Here is a 20,473-nt window from a genome sequence, read left to right as displayed (position 1 = left end):
AAGTACAAAAGATAAAGTTGTTATATCTGGTAACATAGACAAATAATAGAAAAGGAAACTACATATAACAGTCAGCTGTATAGAGATTGCATTACGGGGTTTTTTATGGAGTTGGGTATAAAAATCAGCTGTACAGAGAATGCATTACGAGGTTTTGTATAGATAGAGTGGGGTCAACAGTACAATGTTCTAAGCTTATTGTTCACTAATTGTGGGATTTAAACGTTTATGATATGGAACAGTACTTAAAAAAATGCATAAGGGTTCCGCGGAACCTAGTGTCACCCTTCATTTGTTTTCAGTTAAACCCTCAACAAAAATTTGGAAAATAGTATTCTAATATGACGACCTATTGTCGTCAACAAGTATAATCACAATATATCTACCTTTATCGCAAACGCAGTGATACACAAAAAACGGCTGTTCCGCCTTACGACCAACTTATTTATACGGCAAAATATTCTCAAATTTCTACATCAAAATCCCCAGTTTACGAAGGCCTAGATTCAGATACAATATATTTATCTCTATTCTACATCAAAATAAACAAATCAGTCTATTTCAATTTATCTATCATGGTAAAATTTAAAAAAACGAAATTTCCGCTAAATGATGGTATTGTCTTCGCATAGCAACGGAACAAGGTGACGTCACAAGAATGTTTCCGTAAACCACTCCTCAGAATGAATAAAATTATACTGGAAGAAAATATATATCAGAGAAAAATGCGAGTAAAAAAATGTACTCATTGAATTATATAATATTACTAATATTATCAAAATTGTGTAAAACGGAACAGTCAAAACAGAATCGTATGTATAGGGCTATAACGGTTAACAAAGTTATCGAATTTGTCCTATTATAATCGAAATAATTCATGGCAGTTGTACATTTGCTAACGCTCAGGGTAAAATAATCGAATATAAATGCCCAACCCATGGTTAAATGAAAACAAACCTACGGCTGCAATAAATTATTTCTTAATTTAAATTTTTCCCTTAGATATTGTCTTTTTTTATTGTAAGAAGCATTTGTCAAAGTTTGGTAGAAATCCAGGATGGTTTATGATTGTGAAAAATGTTTTAAACACTTTAACTGCATACTGTATGAAATGCTAACTGGAAGAAAAATTCAGTCAATTTATAACTTATGTGCGGAAAAACAGAAAACACATATTTTACAACGTTTCCTTTAGGATCATTAGCTTTTGTTCATAATTAAGCTGCTGTCGAAGTATGGTACAAATCCAGGATAGTTTAAGATTTTTTTTTAAAGTTTTTTAAAAACTTTAAGCACAGAGTGAATGTAATGTAAACTCGCAGAAAAACTAAGAATACAGATAAACAGGATTTTGTTCACAAAATTTACTTTAAGATACTATATTATGATCATAGACAAGCTTCTGTCCAAGTTTGGTATAAATCCAGGATAGTTTTAAGAAAGTTTGTTATAATTTTAAAACCTTTAACCACAGAGTGAATGTTATGTTAGCTTGCAGAAGTATTTTTAAGTGAATTATAGATAGACAAGAATTTTTCTTCTCAAAATTTTATTTTTGGATACTATTTTTTTATCATGAACAAGCTTCTAAACAAGGGGTTGTCGAAGTCATAAGTAATCAGCGAATGGCATAAAAAAAATATGTATGGAGTCAAGTAAACTAGTGTTACTATTTTACGAATGCCAACAATCGGATCAGTGTCCTTGGGTATTACACAAGCAAACCATGAAGCATTTGTTATCAGTTAACTTCAAAAATATATGATCGCTAATTGCGGAAGTATTCTCTATTGTTGTGACGTCAAAAGGGCAAGTTGATTGAAAAAGCGTCATAGGTCTTGTTATGAAACAGTTTTAAAAGCAAGTGAACAACGCAGACTTAGAATCTTAGCATTTCAAGTTCATAAAAGAGTAGGTATGAGGACGACAAAGGCAAACAATGTCATCTATACACAATACAATGATCAAGGAGAGGCAATATAATCAACTTATCATTTCACTTACAATGTTGGAAGGCTTGTGAGTAAAAGTTCTGTCCTTTATCAAAGTAGTGAACAAGTAGTCAACATAGGAATAAAACACGTTTTGCAATATTTAAAATTTACACTAATATCACAATTGTTGTATAACTATATACTATACTTCAAAACAAATAGAAAACATACTCTTGTCAAGAGGTCTCTATTAAATGTTCCAAAAACTATCAGATATATTTTTTTAGTATTGTTGTGTTACACTATAGTATTTTATAACTTTACGCAAAGTATGTTTCGAATAGTTGGTGTTGACAAATCATAGTCAAAATAGTTATTAGGTTAACAATTATCTATGTTTATTACAATCATATGTGATTATGGTTCAATACAACATTACAGTACATACCGATTGAAAAACAAAATAAGGAAAACAAACGAAAATTTCTACCTCAAATCATTTATGTCATCGTTTCAGAGAGTTTGCCCTATTTTTATTGAATTATCTTTCAAATATTTTTCTTATATTAAAATCACAACCACTAATAAAAAAGAATTCTGTTCAAATATTCAAATTTTATATTTTCAGGAAATTGATTTGTTTTCTATTTAATAATACAAATTATATCAATACTCACTAATTATACAATTTGATATCAGGGGTCCATATTTTTGAAGACGGTAGATGAAGCTCTGTTACACCTTTATATTCAGAAACGTTCCATGTAAGATATCTGTCATGCCATTTCTGTAATGTAAAATAGCAAATCATTAGTATCATACAATATCTCATGTGTACATTATGCAGTCCTTGGATGTACTACAAGAAGCCTGTTCCTCTGGTATCTTTCGTCCTTCTTTTAAGGATCACCAATTACAATTGTATATTACAATTAACGGTATATTCCGATTAATATTTCCTTTCATAATGTCCACTCTAAAAATTCCATAATAACGTTGTTCTTTAGTAGATATGTCATGGTTATCGGGAGCCTTTTGAAAAGATCCAAAGTGAACTTTTTCCTCATACATATAATGATCACTAGAGATAAGACCCGTTTAATTTAGTGGACTTCGTGTTGTTCAGTCTTTAGTTTTCTGTGATGTATAATGTAAAACATTTAGTCACTTGTTTTGCCTTGGTCTTGTTAGTTCATTTTCAAAAAATGACATTGAGTGTCTTTTTGGTATCGTTGACCTCATTTCCACATTTAGCAAGTTAAACATCATAAAGTAAATTGTAGATAGCTCAGTATTTCGAATGTGAAATATAATCCAATGCGAAATCACACTTAGGAGATAACTGTATTGTATTTTAAGCTCCGACGGCATCAATTGGGGATTTGGTGGTCGCAAATTAAGTTTACTTAGCGGAGACAGTAAACGGGTATTTGCGACCATCAAATCCCAAATTGATGCCGTCGGAACTTAAAATACAATATTTGTATCTACATTCTAATGAAACTGAGAGAAAACAACGTTAAAACATGTATTTAAAATCTGTCATATGCCGTCTGCGCTTGCGCGTACGTCCCATAGCATCAATTGTCAATTGATGCCATGTAAGAAAGTGACGTTATCCAATCAAAATGAACGTTACAAACTTTGTTGCATTAGAATACTAGATTTACTCATAATATGAAATCAAATACTGTAAATATAAAGTGTAAAACTTTTAGACCTGTTTCCTTTATAATGAATATTTACGTAAGAGTTAAGGTTTTTTAAATAGTTTTGATTGGATTTCTGATTTCAGGAATATGACGGTTGTTATATATTCGTTTGATGTATTTGAGCTCTTGATTTTGACATTTTGTTATGGACTTTCCGTTTTGAATTTTCCTCAGAGTACAGTTTTTTTGGTGATTTAACTTTTTTACACTGCCTTCTGGAATACCAGAAGTTGAATGAAAAAGATTTTTCGGATTCAGTTTATTTCCTTTGGTATCTTATAAAGTAAAACTTTTATTTGTTTGGCTTTGAGATTTTTGTTTGTCTTGAGTGGGAATGTTTGAAAGATAGTTTGAATAACATTTTTTAGTAAATACGGCAATAATAGAACAAATGTTGTGATCAGAAATTTGTAAGTGAATTTATTATTGCGATTTGTTTTATATTGACAAAAATGCGAGATTAATACTTAGGTTTGAGGAAATCAGATAAGGTCTGTATGAATACGCGAATTCTTTTAATTGCAATATCTTCCAAGTCTTGCAAGTTTATAATTCGACCTCATTAAATCCGCATTAATTTGAACTTTAATTTAATCCTAAGCTATAGATGGGTAACGCATGCATTGTCCGTGTACTTGTTATTTAAAGGAAAAGAATGTCAATATTGAATGAGAAAGAAAGGTAAATCATTTGATTGACTTATTCGATCCACACATTTTTTTCCCTTATATATATAAAAAAAACGACGAGAAACATATATATTTCAAATCTATAATATCAAATTAAACATACCTATAAAAATCAAATTGCACGAGTTTCTTAACCTATTTATATCTATATTTATGTTTACATGGCTTATATGGTCCTTAGAGGTCAACGCGATAGTGAATTAGATGGCGGCTAGACTAAAATACACACAATACGAAGTTACATATTTTCTGCTTATGTCCTGTAAATTCTTTATTTTAGACTTTTGATGGTTTAAAAAATGTTTTACATTGTTATAAATAAAATATGAAATCTTGAGTCAAATCGGTGACCACGTTTTTGACAGCTAGTGTCCCTTAAATAATTTTGCAGATGTTTCCGAATTTCTGAGTATTACGTTTTAAGCTGCTGAATGATTTTCTATGCATTATGAATTATTGACATTTAGAAGTAAACAGTATATATTAACTTATATGTAGCTCCTTTTCTGTCGTTTACCATACGAGACATAATAAATATATATTAACAGACACAAAAATCATCAACGATAACATTTAGTCCTATCCTGGTCAGTGTTATTTATCATAAAATCAATTATATACTTTATTGTCTTGTAAAGTACCATACCATTACCCAGACTGTAAACGTTAATTGTTATCAAGTGATTTATTGCTGACCATACAACTGTAAGACTGGTTTAAGCAGCTTTGTTAAAAGAACTTCCTCTTTACATGAGATTATTTGTCTATTTCATTTCTTGTCAAAGTATGTTCACATGAAAGTAGAGCTATTATATGTCAAGTAATACCTATAAAAAAAACCGTACACAGTTGTTTTGCTTGACGCCCTTTTCCAAATTTCCTCCAATGTCAAAATGAGTCAAGGAATTTGATTTAGGTATATATTTCATTGTTAATTGTATTTGTCTTACTAAAAGAAACTGCACAAATTTTAAATATGCAATATGTCTCTTCAATCAGGCTATCACTTGCATAAAAATATATTATTTTATGCGTTCTATTGTGATAATCGTGTCAGCGCTGCTATGATAAAAAAAAGGGGGATATTATTTTAAGTGAGTGAGTCAGCAACTGAAAACACTAAAACAAAATATACATATCTAGATGTCAACATTTATATATTAAATGAAAAACAGGACATTAATATTGATTGACAGTGCAACAGACAACAGGAATTAAAATCTTGTGTCTATGAAAACATCAGGACCTGTCAGATACATGTATCGAAATTCAATATGATTGCTAACGGGCAATACACATGAGTCTGTTGGTATTATGAAATGGTAATTTGCGTTTCTTTTTCTGTTTATATCTTGTTTATCAATATATACCTACATGACTTACCACAACAATGAAAAGATATCTTGTTTATCATACCTACATAATCTACCAGACAATAAACATATATCTTGTTAATCAATATATACCTACATGATCTACCTAAACATATATACCTACATGATCTACTGAGACATATATACCTTCATGATTTACCGAGACATATATACGTACATGGTCTACCCCGACATATATACCTACGTGATCTACCGAGACATATATACCTACGTGATCTACCGAGACATATATACCTACATTATCTACCAAGATGTATATACCTACATGATCTACCGAGACATAGATACCTTCATGATCTACCCAGATATATACCTTCATGATCTACCGAGACATATATACCTACATGATTTACCGAGACATATATACCTACATGATTTACTGAGACATATATACCTACATGATTTACAGAGACATATATACCTACATGATCTACCGAAACATATATATCTTCATATCTACCGAAACATATATACCTTCATGATCTACCGAGACATATATACCTACATGATTTACCGAGACATATATACCTACATGATTTACCGAGACATATATACCTACATGATTTACCGAGACATAAATACCTACATGATCTACCGAAACATATATATCTTCATGATCTACCGAAACATATATACCTACATGATTTACCGAGACATATATACCTACATGATTTACCGAGACATATATACCTACATGATCTACCGAAACATATATATCTTCATGATCTACCGAAACATATATACCTTCATGATCTACCAAGATATATACACTACATGATTTACCAAGATATATATACCTACGTGATCTACCGAGACATATATACCTACATGATCTACCGAGACATATATACCTACATGATTTACCGAGATATATATACCTACATGATTTACCGAGACATAAATACCTACATGATCTACCGAAACATATATATCTTCATGATCTACCGAAACATATATACTTACATGATTTACCGAGACATATATACCTACATGATTTACCGAGACATATATACCTACATGATCTACCGAAACATATATACCTTCATGATCTTCCGAAACATATATACCTTCATGATCTACCAAGATATATACACTACATGATTTACCGAGATATATATACCTACGTGATCTACCGAGACATATATACCTACCTGATCTACCGAGACATATATACCTACATGATTTACCGAGATATATATACCTACATGAACTACCCAGACATATATACCTACATGATCTACCCAGACATTTAACGTTAAAACTTGTTCTTTCTCATCTAAGTCGATAATTTGTATCAGTTGTAGGCCAAACTCGATTTTCATGATATCGGTGAACTTTTCCACAGGTCTACTTAAGGTTCCCCGGTATTCGTATTGCTTTAACTTTTTATGGATTAATCTGTCTTCTTCTGTTAATTCTACAATATCATCATAGCACGACCTCTGGTTTCTGCTATGTCTCATCCTACCTATAATTGATACAAAAAATTTGATCAGAAAAATAGTATAATATGTATTTTTGCTAGTACGATAAACCAAAAAAAAATGTGTATATTATGTATCATATACACATTTGTCCACACCACTTTCAATAAAATATAAACGTTTCAAACAAAATGGTAGGACTGCACACAATGCAAATAAAATGAAACAATCACACGTACCCATGACATGGAAGAAATGCAAACCAACGTTACGGTAGCCTATAATCTGGTACGCCATACAATGATTTCGTCCACACAAGACTCGGCAGTGGTGTTTGGCTAGCATAGAAAACTATCAATTGAAAAACAAAAGAAAAAGAAGGGTAAAACTCATTGTTTAGTATATTTACGCTATTTTATAGTATTAACAAAAACGGTACCAATTCAACTGCACCAGATGGTGATTTTGACAACATAGGACTTTTCGTTGATACCCTAGGAGAAAAATAAACAATATTTTACAACAGAAAAAGCTGATCGTGTCAGATCAGAACAGGAGTAATGACTACTAGGCTGACGCGATCTTCCGTAATTCAATGATTACCAGGAGTGACATCGGCCCAGTGTCATTAAAAACTCATGTTGTATGTGGAGCTTATATTTCTACATAAGAAAATGCTGAAAGTTAGTAATAAGACAGTTGTTATATGGTTGAGCTCTTGATTTTGCCATTTCATTTCGGACTTTCCATTATCAATAATTTTACTGAAATAATTTTTCAGAGTTCGTTATTTTTGTTATTTTACTTTTAGTTCACCAGACACGTTTTTCGTCTACACACAACTGTGTTGAAATTGAAATGTAGTATCTATCATTAAGTTCAAAATTATTCTTAAATAAGGGGAGAATCCGAAACACTGAAACGAACAACCAATACTGTATAAAACGTCAAATTAAGAGATAACTGTATTGTATTTGAAGCTTTAAGGACGTCCATCGGTAGTTTTACTGTCGCAAATATAGTTTACCTGGCGACGCGGAGCGGAGACAGGTAAACGGGTATTTGCGACAGTTAAACTACCGATGGACGTCCGAAAAGCTTCAAATACAATACAGTTATCTCTATTCTAATGCAAAACAAGCTCATAATTAAATTTTAATCATAATGTCAGTGTAAAATCTTCATTAAAAAAAAATCCGCGAAAAGATGTTATCTTCTTTGGTCCCGGTACTAGGTGACGTCATAGGTATGATTCCAGCGTCAAACATAAACACCGGGCGTTTTCTGGCTTCTGTACCGCTTCAGAATGTAATAAAATTTGGTAAAAAGATGATTTTTAGGCGCAACAAGTGAGTTTTCTGCTTATTATTGTAGAAATAACATGTCAATACATTCCGAAATTCAAAATGTCGGCTTCCTTAGTTACAGACAAGGAGATAGAGAATTTTACGCTTGCTGTCATCCAATCAGAACAATTGTTACAAAATAATTGCATTAGAATTTCATTTGTTCTTGCTCGTCTCGATAGAACAACAGTTTTGTTTTAACGTTAACCTAGTTTTAATTAGAGGTATTATGCAATAACATTTTAGCGATTTATATGATAACAAGTGCAGGAAAGTCGCACAGAGTGTTCTCATTTATAAAAAAAAAAAACGTCTTATTTAATATCAATCAACCAGTACAACATATCAGTATTCCAATATTATGAAATTTGCGTCGGTTGATTTGTTATTTGGAATTAGTTTTGTTTAACTAGGACAAAACGTTCCATTGGGTTTTCCATTTGAATAGAACAAAACCTGTTTAATGATGTTAATTATGAAATTTCTTTTTGCACTGCGAAATAGACAGTTTGACATATACATCAACGAGAACACCCTCAAATGAAGAAATTTTCATTTGACTATTGTAACACTATTTATAAAAATCCTTGAATGTTAAGGTGTTAGCCTTACTATAAGGAAGAACAATTGTTTGGAGTGTTTTTGATTGGTATCTTTTATATTTATAATGTTATAAAAACAAACCATGTTATGCCATAATGAAAACATTTTCTTTATTTTAAACAAAATTTAATAAATAATAAAATGAATTGTATGAAAATTATAAAAAATAGCATTTTCTAAATAAAATGCATTGTATTCATCTAGTTACATAGAAATGTATAATAAGTAGTATTGATTAAAGGATGAAACATAAACGATGAATTAGGTTATATTTATGAGATGCTTAAAAAAACTAATTTGTCTGTGCGTTACACAGATGAGTAATTACTAATAATACTAATACTATAACGGTGATATGCTCGAAGTTTACATAGTATCCCCCTGGACTCTAAACACTCTAATATTTAACCATTCATAGTTAATATTCCGTTATTAATCGTATAATTTGGTTTATTTAATCGCTTTAGCAGCATGTTTCTTAATTCACTTAATAAAGTGGCTGCTCTTCTTATACGTTAATCAATTTTTACAAATAATACTCAGATAGCAGAATATTAGAAAATTAATAATACATTTGAGGTTTGCCATTATCTGTTTATTTTCAAAAGTAATCAATTTGTGTCAATACTGTATTTCACTTGCAATAATGACTATTCAAAAGTAGATTTGAATCTTTTATTCAGATCAAACAAAATACAACCATTGATTTATTTTAATTAATTATCAATCATTCAAAGTCATGTGATTATCTATCAAAAACAAGATTCCTTAGAGAGTTATTAGTGATTCACAGCAGAACAAATATCTTTGAATCTGTAATGTGATATTAAGAAAACAAAACTTTTAAATCTGATTGTTTTGATTATTAAAAAAATATTTTCACAATTGCATAATATCTTCATTAATGTTAAAGACATCATATTTGAAAAAAATACATAAATGTGACGGTATCAAACAAACCATAATATCAAAACATTTTTATACAAATTTGGCATGTGAGTTTGGCCTTAGATGCGCTAGAAAGACACTTATAATATATCAGGTTTTTACATTCCATTACTATTTCATGAGGTTGATTATGTGCATAAGAAGGTTAATTGATGTGTGCTGTATGCACATTGTAAGTACGTTGCAATAAATGAGGAGCTAGCTAGCAAGAGCCAACATTTAGACATCTGCAATTGACAAATAGTTAAATTCCTTATAATATTGTCTTCAAAATTTCTAGAATGTCACCAATAAATGAGAGTGACGATTCAGTTTGGTCTCTGTAGTGCATATACTACAACTGTTATACGGCTCGTATCAATAAGTAAAATGGCAAAGTTTAACATACTAAACTTCGAGGAAAATTCAAAACGGAAAGTCCCCAATCAAATGGCAAAATCAAATGATAAAAGACAACAAACGAGTAGCCAACAACTGTCATATTCCTGGATTGGTACTGTCATTTTCAGATGTTTTTGTTTAAAATATTTTGTGGCAAACTGTATGCACTTAACGTAATATTCTATTGAAATCATGTCGGCCTTATTACAAATAATTAATGAATTTGTCTTATATTGAGAACTTTTTTTTTTGTTTTTTTTTTTAATGTTTTATAATGACGAAAGGTATTTCTTACTGCAAAATTTTGCCAAGATTTGTTATTTACAATGAGAGTTGTATTTCTAAACTTATAGTACATACATTATTTGTAAAAGGGTGAGTTTCTGTCTTTGAGTACATCTAGTTTATTAAGACTTTTGATTGAGTAATTTGTAAATAACCTGTGTGTAATATTTCATATATGTACATGACTATACTTAAATGAAAGAGCTGTTTCGCTTTGATTGCTTTTATTAAAATGACAGTGTGAAGTCATAAATAAAAACGAAATTCGTAACTATTGAGTTCCATAATTTCATAGAAGCTATATCAGATTTAAAGCAGATCCATATACACATACATATATCATAGTTATTTGTATCTGCTGTAATAATGCATCGTAATAATGTATTCATAATTATATTCTAATTCAAATAGATAAATGTTTTTACCGGGTTTTTGGTATTCCCTCAAATTATCTGTAAACTTCAATTATCAGTTCTTCAAAACTTTTATTAGTTTAAATTGAATCGAACAAAAGTCTTGTATAGTTTTGGCAGGAATAATTGGGAAAATGTATAAACTTATCTAAATACCGGTAATTGCATGTTTTAAAAGTCTACAAAATCCTTCTAAATGTTAATCATGTTAATGGATTCATGTTAATGTTTCCCTCTATTAATGGAAGAAACTTTTCACAAGAAAGTGCATATTCATTATTACTTTTGTTGCTTCCCTGTTCAAAACACTTATGTCATAAATGACTGCATACAATCATTGGATAAATTCTGCATTACATAAATTAGAAAAATTCGATTCAACTAATGTTCATCATATCCTCCATGATAATTATTTTAATTTATTTTACTTTGTGTATCCATTTTGACAATACTTTATTATCAAGTATACGCATAATGACATTTTATAACTTTGGTTAAAGTTTGTAATCGAATTATTGAATTGGGTTGTTAGACCATTAGTCTACCGAGTGTTTATTTTTGTCCATAATACCATTTTACTGGTTCAAAGTCGATATATTTTCCACCTTCTTTAAGCCATTTATTATATTCGTGATTGTGCTTCATCTGTTTCTATTAAGTTGGTGTAAACGACGAACAGCTAAAGAAATAAACAAACTTCACTGAACGCTAAAACATTAGAATCAATATTGCTAATTTAATTTTGTCTTTTAAATGATTAATTATTTTAGATACTTTGAGCAAATAATCCAATATTAAGGACTTAATTGACATGTAGAAAATAGACAGCATTAGAAGAAAACAGTGCTGGACTGTCTGAAACTACGAACGTAAATGTCCGTCTGCTCAATGTCAAAAACAATAGGGCAATTAATGGCAAATCAATACCTCTATTTCCTTTTATTATTTACGTATATGCGTATATCACAAATATGGTTTGATATTGTTTTTGATTACCAGGAAGTACAAGATGCAAGTAAAATCTTTTCAGATTTTTATTGCAAATTCAAATATTTCTTTATAATACATATTATTAACTTTTTATAACTTCAGATCTTTATTCGTCACATTATTGACACATTCTGCTACGTCAGCATTTATATTTTCTAATTCTTAAAACAGCAGAAGATGCAGCTATTTTGTCAGCTTTTAAAATAATGGACAATATATTAAGTGTGACCGAGTTACGTTGTTAATTAAATAAGACCACAGAAAAGTAATCCCTATGGTAACGAACTAATGGTGTAATTAGTCTATATACTATCTACACTTAGATACCCGGCGTTTCATTGCATTTTATTGTAACATTTGCCTCCGGAAATCTATGACTTTCTGCTGCTTATCGACACACATAGTTGAGAAGAACCACACAAGATAATATCGTTTTATTTTTATTGAATTATATAGATAATTTACATATGATATTGACACCCTTATCTGTTAACTATCTAATCTGCATAAGTACAATTTCATCGGACGTTATTTTCCGTCATCCAGGGACTCTCTGTTCCCCAAGCACCTGTTGTCATGGGAGCATTTCCGGACCGTGTATAACACATAGACTTAAAGAATATTATGTCGGCGCGGATTGTAATTTCCGCTGTACACGACGACCTCGTCATGTAAGCTAATATCTAAGACGCATTGGGTGCATTGATTCATGACACTAAACCTTAAAAGGTCTTGTGAAAGCTCCTAGCACCAGACCGAGATGAAATATTTTTTGACAGTGAATATGTTTCACCTGAGAACTAAAGATTGACACAGACGAGGTTAATGAGAAGACTAGGAAGAAATCTTCGTTAGGTATGGATATGATCACCAGAAGACATTTTTGTAAGCTATGAATATGCTAGACCTGTGAACTAAAGATTGACAAAGACGAGGAGCATAAATTATAAAATACGAGAAAAGAATAAACGAAAATAAAAAATAAACAGGATTATTTCCGAGATAATGACCTAGTTAAACCCATACACAGCGAAAAAATACAGGTATAAACATGTTTGAAAACACAGGCAAATAGCTTTTAGTGATTTTTATTTTTAACTAGAAAATAACGTATGGTATATTAGTTAGTGAGCGGAATATGAACTTTTTCCTCAGTGTTAATAACAGAACAATGTTTGAAGTGGAAATGTCGAATAACTTAGACCAACTGAAACATAGACACATGCTAATGAAGTATCGCACACTCATACTATTTGCAGGCTTAATTAGCCGTTAACGTTAGCCCTGACATCTAGTAGACTCTACCCAAGAAGATTATTTTCCAAGAATTGATATTAAATGTATATCTCTTGACATTTTAAAGGGTATTATTGTTATATTATAGTGCAGTCTTGTAAAAATTATCTGACATATTGAACACAGCGATGCTTTAACTATATTAACCAATAGAAATATATTCTGATTGGGGCATGTAACATTTTCAAATGTACAAAGATTGTAACTGAAGAAGTTCTCTGATTTCCCTTTAGTATTTGAAGTGTTCTAATGTTACATTATCTCTGTAATCTCGTGTAATCTCGTTGTGTAATTTTCATTTATCCATTTCAAGCCTGAATACAATCCGATATTAGTGATTAATACCAAAGAAACAATTTATATGCAAAAGTTTACGTATTGTTTACCATTAAGTGGTTAAGTAAATTGATGTCGTCGCATGAAAACTCCGATTGTAATCACTAAAAAAAGCATTGTACACGTTATGGGATAATCAATTGTAATAAATAAGACTGGCTATATGACAGTTATATCTATCTGGTCTACCCAAGAGAGGAGAGGTATATTTTACATAGAATATACATGCTTAGACTAGACTTTAATCTCATTGTTCATACAAACTTTTGCCCTCTTTGTAAAAACTAAATTGAAAAGAAAAGATAATATTGTCTGCTAGGTTAAATTATCCAATAACAGGAATCAATTGGTTATTGTAAAAAGAAGAAAAAACATTTATCAATGATACAATGCGCGTGGTAAATGAAGGTGTAAACAAAAAAGAAATGTACATCGTTTTGATATTGCTCCTTAAATAAAATAATATACAAACACTTCTTTGTACCAAAAGTGAATAAAAAGGATATGTGGAGTATATGCCAATGAGACCACAATCAAACGACAAAAATTATTAAAAGACATCAAGAGGTGTCTATACAACTTGTAATGCTCTAAATCTGCATTAAAAAAAATACTGAAAAACGCAAATTTTCCGCTTTGATATAACACACCAAATTTTAATGGCACATCCATAAAAATTAAGTTCGGTTATCGACAATATCTCTTATATGACCGAAGAATATATTTACAAATATACCAATCTTTCAAGGAAGTTCTAAAGAGGGAAGTATATAAAAAAAATTACGGAACTAAACGCTCGGCCATATATAGTAACATGACGGCAAGACATGAAATCTTAGGATATGCGTCTTTCAAACAAAACAGTGGGGGGAAAATGGTTTCAAGTTAGGTGCAAATACAAGCCACGGTAGTATACCGCAGTTCAAAAGTCATAAATCAATTGAGAGAAAACTAATCCTGGTTAAAAAAAAAACGAGGGAACACATCAACTATAAGAGAAAAACAACGAAACAACAAAACATTGAAGTACAACAAACACTGCAGTGCAACAAACACTGAAGTGCAACTGATATTTGTATGACATTTGATTATAGTTATATTGACAAAAATGGTGTGAGCAACCCATCCAGACATAATTGATTAACGAGACAATAATTGAGATCCAGCAGTCAAAATAACATAACTAAATTATATGTGTCTGTATACCCTGTTGTGTTGCTTTGTTACATGTGACGTAGCTCTGTACTTATACATCCCTCCATTGTTTAATTATTTTATCGTGAATGTGTTGTATCCTTGTGCTTTTGCTAATGTACTTTGTACATATTCCTTTTTGTCTGTCTTTGTTACATAATTGTTTCTTTTTATAGTGACTAAGATTATAACACAATGCCTGTACCAAATCAGGAATATGATAGTTGTTATCCATTCGTTTGACGTGTTTGAGCTTTTGATTTTTGCTTTTTATAACGGACTTTCCGTATTGAATTTTCCTCTTAGTTCGGGATTTTTGTTATTCTACTTTATCGTATAATTAAAACAAGAAACACAACAATCTGCAATGGCTGAATACAAGTGTAGCAAAGACACCAACAAAATGTGTTTTTGAAAATGGCCGAGGAATAAATCAAAGTATGAACTTCGAAAAATAATTTGTAAATACAGTTTAATCTCCCCTTAACGCGTTGCTCGGTTTTGTATTTATTGTATTGTTTTAAACTGGGTGAGGTATTAAACGTCTACAGTTAATGAAATATAGAAATAATAAAATTTATAAAAACAAAAAGCCGAAACGGTACCACTTTTTTTTTCTATGAAACAATATATCTTTCATAGACGTAAGTATACCCAACATATTATTTGTATTGTATAAAAAAAAATAAAGCAATATATAACTAGTTTTAATTTGATTAACATATGCATTCGAGAAACTTTTCAGTGATCTTCGAAAAAGATATTTGGGAACTGAGAGTCAATAGTCCGAATAGTGTTAAGATAAAATCATATCATTTCTTCATTTAAATAAAAAGTATTACAAATTATTTGCATATGAGCATCAGAATTAGATTATTTTTTGATTGAAAAATCTAAATCGATTATTTTCTGTCTATTTTACAAGATGGCAAGAGCCCCATTATCTCACTTAATTTCATAAACTAAACCCAATGAACCCTCAGGACTGATTTTTAACATTAAATATTGTCACCATAGTTGAAAAGGAAAACGTCTGTTCCAGAAAGGCTTCAAGTCATCAATATTCTTGTCTTTTGAGCTTAAACAATAACACATAAATCTCTGGGTAATTCGTTGACAGAAGAAACTAATATTTTATTCTACCAGCAAGTAATCTAGACAAAGAAACCATAGCGCTGCAGATGGCATATGAAATACATTATAGTACGTCGGATTATCAGTGTAGCTCCATTAGACTTTATCAATGAAAGATGTCACATAATTCCTTCTCATCTCTTGTGCAGCTTCGGCATTTAAGATAAAAATCACTGTTGATTAAATTGATAAGGTTTGACATATGTCAAATACTTTTATATTAAATACTAACATAAGGAACGAAAACAACAGTAAATAAGTTCCATTGATCTTTAACGAATTTTTTTTCTAGAACTGTTTGAATTATAAACTCTCATTATAGCTATATACATGGAGATGTAGAAAAAAGAAAAAAAACACAAAAATACTGAACTCCGAGAAAAATTCAAAAGGAAAATCCAAAATCGAAAGGCAAAATCAAAGTCCAAACACATCAAACGAATGAAATACAACTGTCATATTTCTGACATGGTACAGGCATTGTCTAATGTAGAAAATGGTGGATTGAACCTGGTTTTATAGCTAGCCAAACCTCTCACTTGTATGACAGTCGCATCAAATTCCATTACATTGTCAACGATGCATGAACAAAATAAACATAATCAAAGAGTAAAAATGTCAAAAATAGAATTGTCTACAGCAGCAGCAGATATTACAAACCAGGTACCTTTTAAAATTCGGTCTGTGGATTGCTGCGCTATTAATTATTGCTAAAGAATATCATTTTGTTCTACTGAATTCTATTTCTCATGGTAAAATAAATTTATATATAGCTTTTCAATGCTGTCATTATCAAGATAATTGTTTTGTTTGGTATTGTGAAAATATTTATAGGAAGTTCAATATTACATAATCGTAACAATAGTGCGTCACTGTTTGTGGTGTTCTGTGCTGTCTGTCGTTGATGGAAGAAGTTCGTTGTTGCTCTGTGGTTTGCATGTTGTTTCCACTATTATATTATTTGTGTGCGTTTCTCTATCATGAGTGTTTTGAGTGTGTGTATTGTATTTCTGTTACGTAGCTGTGGAATTGGGGCTATATTTTGTAAAAGAGGGACCAAAAATACCTAAAGGGACAGTCAAACTCATAAATCTAAAACAAACTGACAACACCATGGCTAAAAATGAAAAAGACAAACAGAAAAACAATAGTACACATAACACAACATAGAAAAATAAAGAATAAACAACACGAACCCCACCATAAACTAGGGGTGATCTCAGGTGCTACGGAAGGGTAAGCAGATCCTGCTCCTCATATGGCACCCGTCGTGTTGCTTATGTGATTACAAATCCGGTAAATAGTCTAATTCAGTAGGTCACATTCATGAAAGGGAAGGGTATTGTAGTTACGACGTAAGGAACATATCCGATATCATTTGTGAAATAGTTATTCCATAACGGTCAACCAACTCGTGATGGCTTCCGTAAAATTTACGAAGGGATGATTTGAACTTCACCATTTGGAACTCTTGGTTTAATAGCTTCCTTGTAAGCAGCAACCCTCTATCAAGAAAATCATGATAGGACATGCAAGCAAGTAACATTTAGGTTTTTCTAGCTATAAAACATGGTTCAACCAACCATTTTATTTGTGTATTTCTCTGTACTGAATGTTCGTCCATTTATTTGTTCTATAGCCTTGTTATATAATGTTGTCATGTTAGTGTTATAGCTAACATTGCCAAAAAAGCGCGAGGTTGCCAAAAAAACAAAGTTCAACCAACCATTTTTCTTAAAATGTCCTGTAGCAAGTTAGGAAAATTGCAGTTGTTATCTTATAGTTTGTTTCTGTGTGTGTATTTAGACCACGACCATCACTGAAGAGACATGTATTGTCGAAATGCGCATCTGGTGCTGAAAAGTTTGTACCGTTAATGTTATTGCATTGTCATTTGGTTGGGTTTTTTTTTGTTCTGTTGCACTTCCGTGTTGCTTTTGTTTCGTTGTTTTCCACTTATACTTTATGTGTTTCCCGTAGTTTGAGTAAGTAACCCGGAATTGTCTCTCAATTTATTTATGACTTTTGAACAATATACTACTGCTGCCTTTTTTAAAAGCATCAAGACCACCCCCTTCCAGTTTCATAATGATATTGTAAAAAAAGAAATACTAGGTTAAACTGATGAGACATATACTTATAGATGTAAAAGTACTCTTGGAAACTCGTCAAATAAAAATGGAAACGATATCAAACAAAAAAGCCGTTTAAATTGAAAGTATTACTGAAAAATAATTATTCTTTGATTGAGTTACGATTATTTTGTTTATTATATAACAATTGATATTATCTGTTTATAAGTGGTAAAGAACATTAAACCACTTGAAAGGTTACATATTGAATGTGTTAACTTTGAGTTGATGAAGCTACTTGGAGAAAATTAGAAAAAAAATCATTTGCATAAATGTTTCGATACAATATATCCTATAAATAATATCATTTGACTTAATATCATCATATTGTTTGTTAATTTCAATGCCCATGTATATTTTTAATGCATTGGATTCATTAAAGAAGGCTAAGCCTCGTACATTATACTTTCAATGATATCCTCCCGGTCACTAAACTGCTACACAGTACTCAAGTCCACGCAGATGTGTTACTTTGTTCCAGAAATTAAATTGAGAATGGATATCCTTACATTTGCTAGACAAGATACAGTACAATGGAAAATATTAAATAATCCATTCTTCGTCTGACTTTACATTCAGAAAAATACCGTCATCTTTACCTAGCGGGTAGTTAAAGGGAAAGCCAGAAGTTATTTATTGTTTCTGCAGCAGCATTAATAGACGTGATGAAGTCTTCCTCTAGCCAATACCATCATCTTTACCAAACAGGTAATTAAAGGGAAGCCTGAAGTTATTTATTGTTTATGCAGCAGCATTAATAGACGTGATGAAGTCTTCCTCTAGCCAATACCATCATCTTTACCAAACAGGTAATTAAAGGGAAGCCTGAAGTTATTTATTGTTTATGCAGCAGCATTAATAGACGTGATGAAGTCTTCCTCTAGCCAATACCATCATCTTTACCAAACAGGCAATTAAAGGGAAAGCCAGAAGTTATTTATTGTTTTTGCAGCAGCATTAATAGACGTGATGAAGTCTTCCTCTAGCAATTGCCATCATCTTTACCAAACAGGTAATTAAAGGGAAAGCCTGAAGTTATTTATTGTTTTTGCAGCAGCATTAATAGACGTGATGAAGTCTTCCTCTAGCAAATACCATCATCTTTACCAAACAGGTAGTTAAAAGGAAAGCCTGAAGTTATTTATTGTTTCTGCAGCAGCATTAATAGACGTGATGAAGTCTTCCTCTAGCAATTACCATCATCTTTACCAAACAGGTAATTAAAGGGAAAGCCTGAAGTTATTTATTGTTTTTGCAGCAGCATTAATAGACGTGATGAAGTCTTCCTCTAGCAATTATGTAAAACATTGACTAATCCATATGATATGTTTATGTAGCAGACGCATTCTACTTTCCAATAAATGACTAAACGTTTACGTTTTTAAAACAATTTTGTAAAACTGCTATATTTTGGGTCCAAAAAGGGGTCTTACTGGTAAAATTGAGAATGGAAATGGGGAATGTGTCAAAGAGACAACCACCCGACCAAAATAAAAAAACACAACAGCGGAAGGTCACCAACAGGTCTTCAATGTAGCGAGAAATTCCCGCACCCGGAGGCGTCCTTCAGCTGGCCCCTAAACAAATATATACTAGTTCAGTGATAATGAACGCCATACTAATTTCCAAATTGTACACAAGAAACTAAAATTTAAATAATACAAGACTAACAAAGGCCAGAGGCTCCTGACTTGGGACAGGCGCAAAAATGCGGCGGGGTTAAACATGTTTGTGAGATCTCAACCCTCCCCCTATACCTCTAACCAGTGTAGAAAAGTAAAAGCATAACAATACGCACATTAAAATTCAGTTCAAGAGAAGTCCGAGTCTGATGTCAGAAGATGTAACCAAAGAAAATAAACAAAATGACAATAATACATAAATAACAACAGACTACTAGCAGTTAACTGACATGCCAGCTCCAGACTTCAATTAAACTGACTGAAAGATTATGATTTCATCATATGAACATCAGGCACAATCCTTCCCGTAAGGGGTTTAGTATCATACCATCATAACATATATGAGAAGAACATAACCCGTGTCATGCCAACAACTGTTTTTAGAATAAATGTGTTTAGTTCCGACGCAAAGACCTTATCAGTGACTCAATATTAACGCCAAAATATGCAATCTTTAATGACTTGACAACAGTATCGTAATTATATCCCTTCTTAATAAGTCTATTCAAAGGTTTTGTAAGTTTATGAGGTGAATACTGACACCTTTGTGCTTTATAAAGAATATTTCCATAAAAAATTG

General features: G+C 31.3%; 1 protein-coding gene across 3 annotated transcripts in view; it reads right to left on the bottom strand.

Annotated features, from left to right (window-relative positions):
* LOC134726016 (neuronal acetylcholine receptor subunit alpha-10-like) overlaps positions 1 to 20,473 on the bottom strand; it is a 65,689-nt gene that overhangs the window by 17,330 nt on the left and 27,886 nt on the right. For all 3 annotated transcript variants that reach the window (XM_063590373.1, XM_063590372.1, XM_063590371.1), the window contains exons 3-4: positions 6,962 to 7,197; positions 2,612 to 2,721 (exon numbers count right to left, since the gene is read on the bottom strand). In XM_063590373.1, the coding sequence (XP_063446443.1) occupies positions 2,612 to 2,721; positions 6,962 to 7,197 (346 nt within the window). The remainder of the gene's footprint in view (positions 1 to 2,611; positions 2,722 to 6,961; positions 7,198 to 20,473) is intronic.

Source organism: Mytilus trossulus, chromosome 7 (genome assembly GCF_036588685.1).
Source record: "Mytilus trossulus isolate FHL-02 chromosome 7, PNRI_Mtr1.1.1.hap1, whole genome shotgun sequence".
NCBI classification, from domain to species: domain Eukaryota; kingdom Metazoa; phylum Mollusca; class Bivalvia; order Mytilida; family Mytilidae; genus Mytilus; species Mytilus trossulus.
Note: the sequence above shows the minus strand (reverse complement) of the source record. Positions and strands in the feature narration are given on the sequence as shown.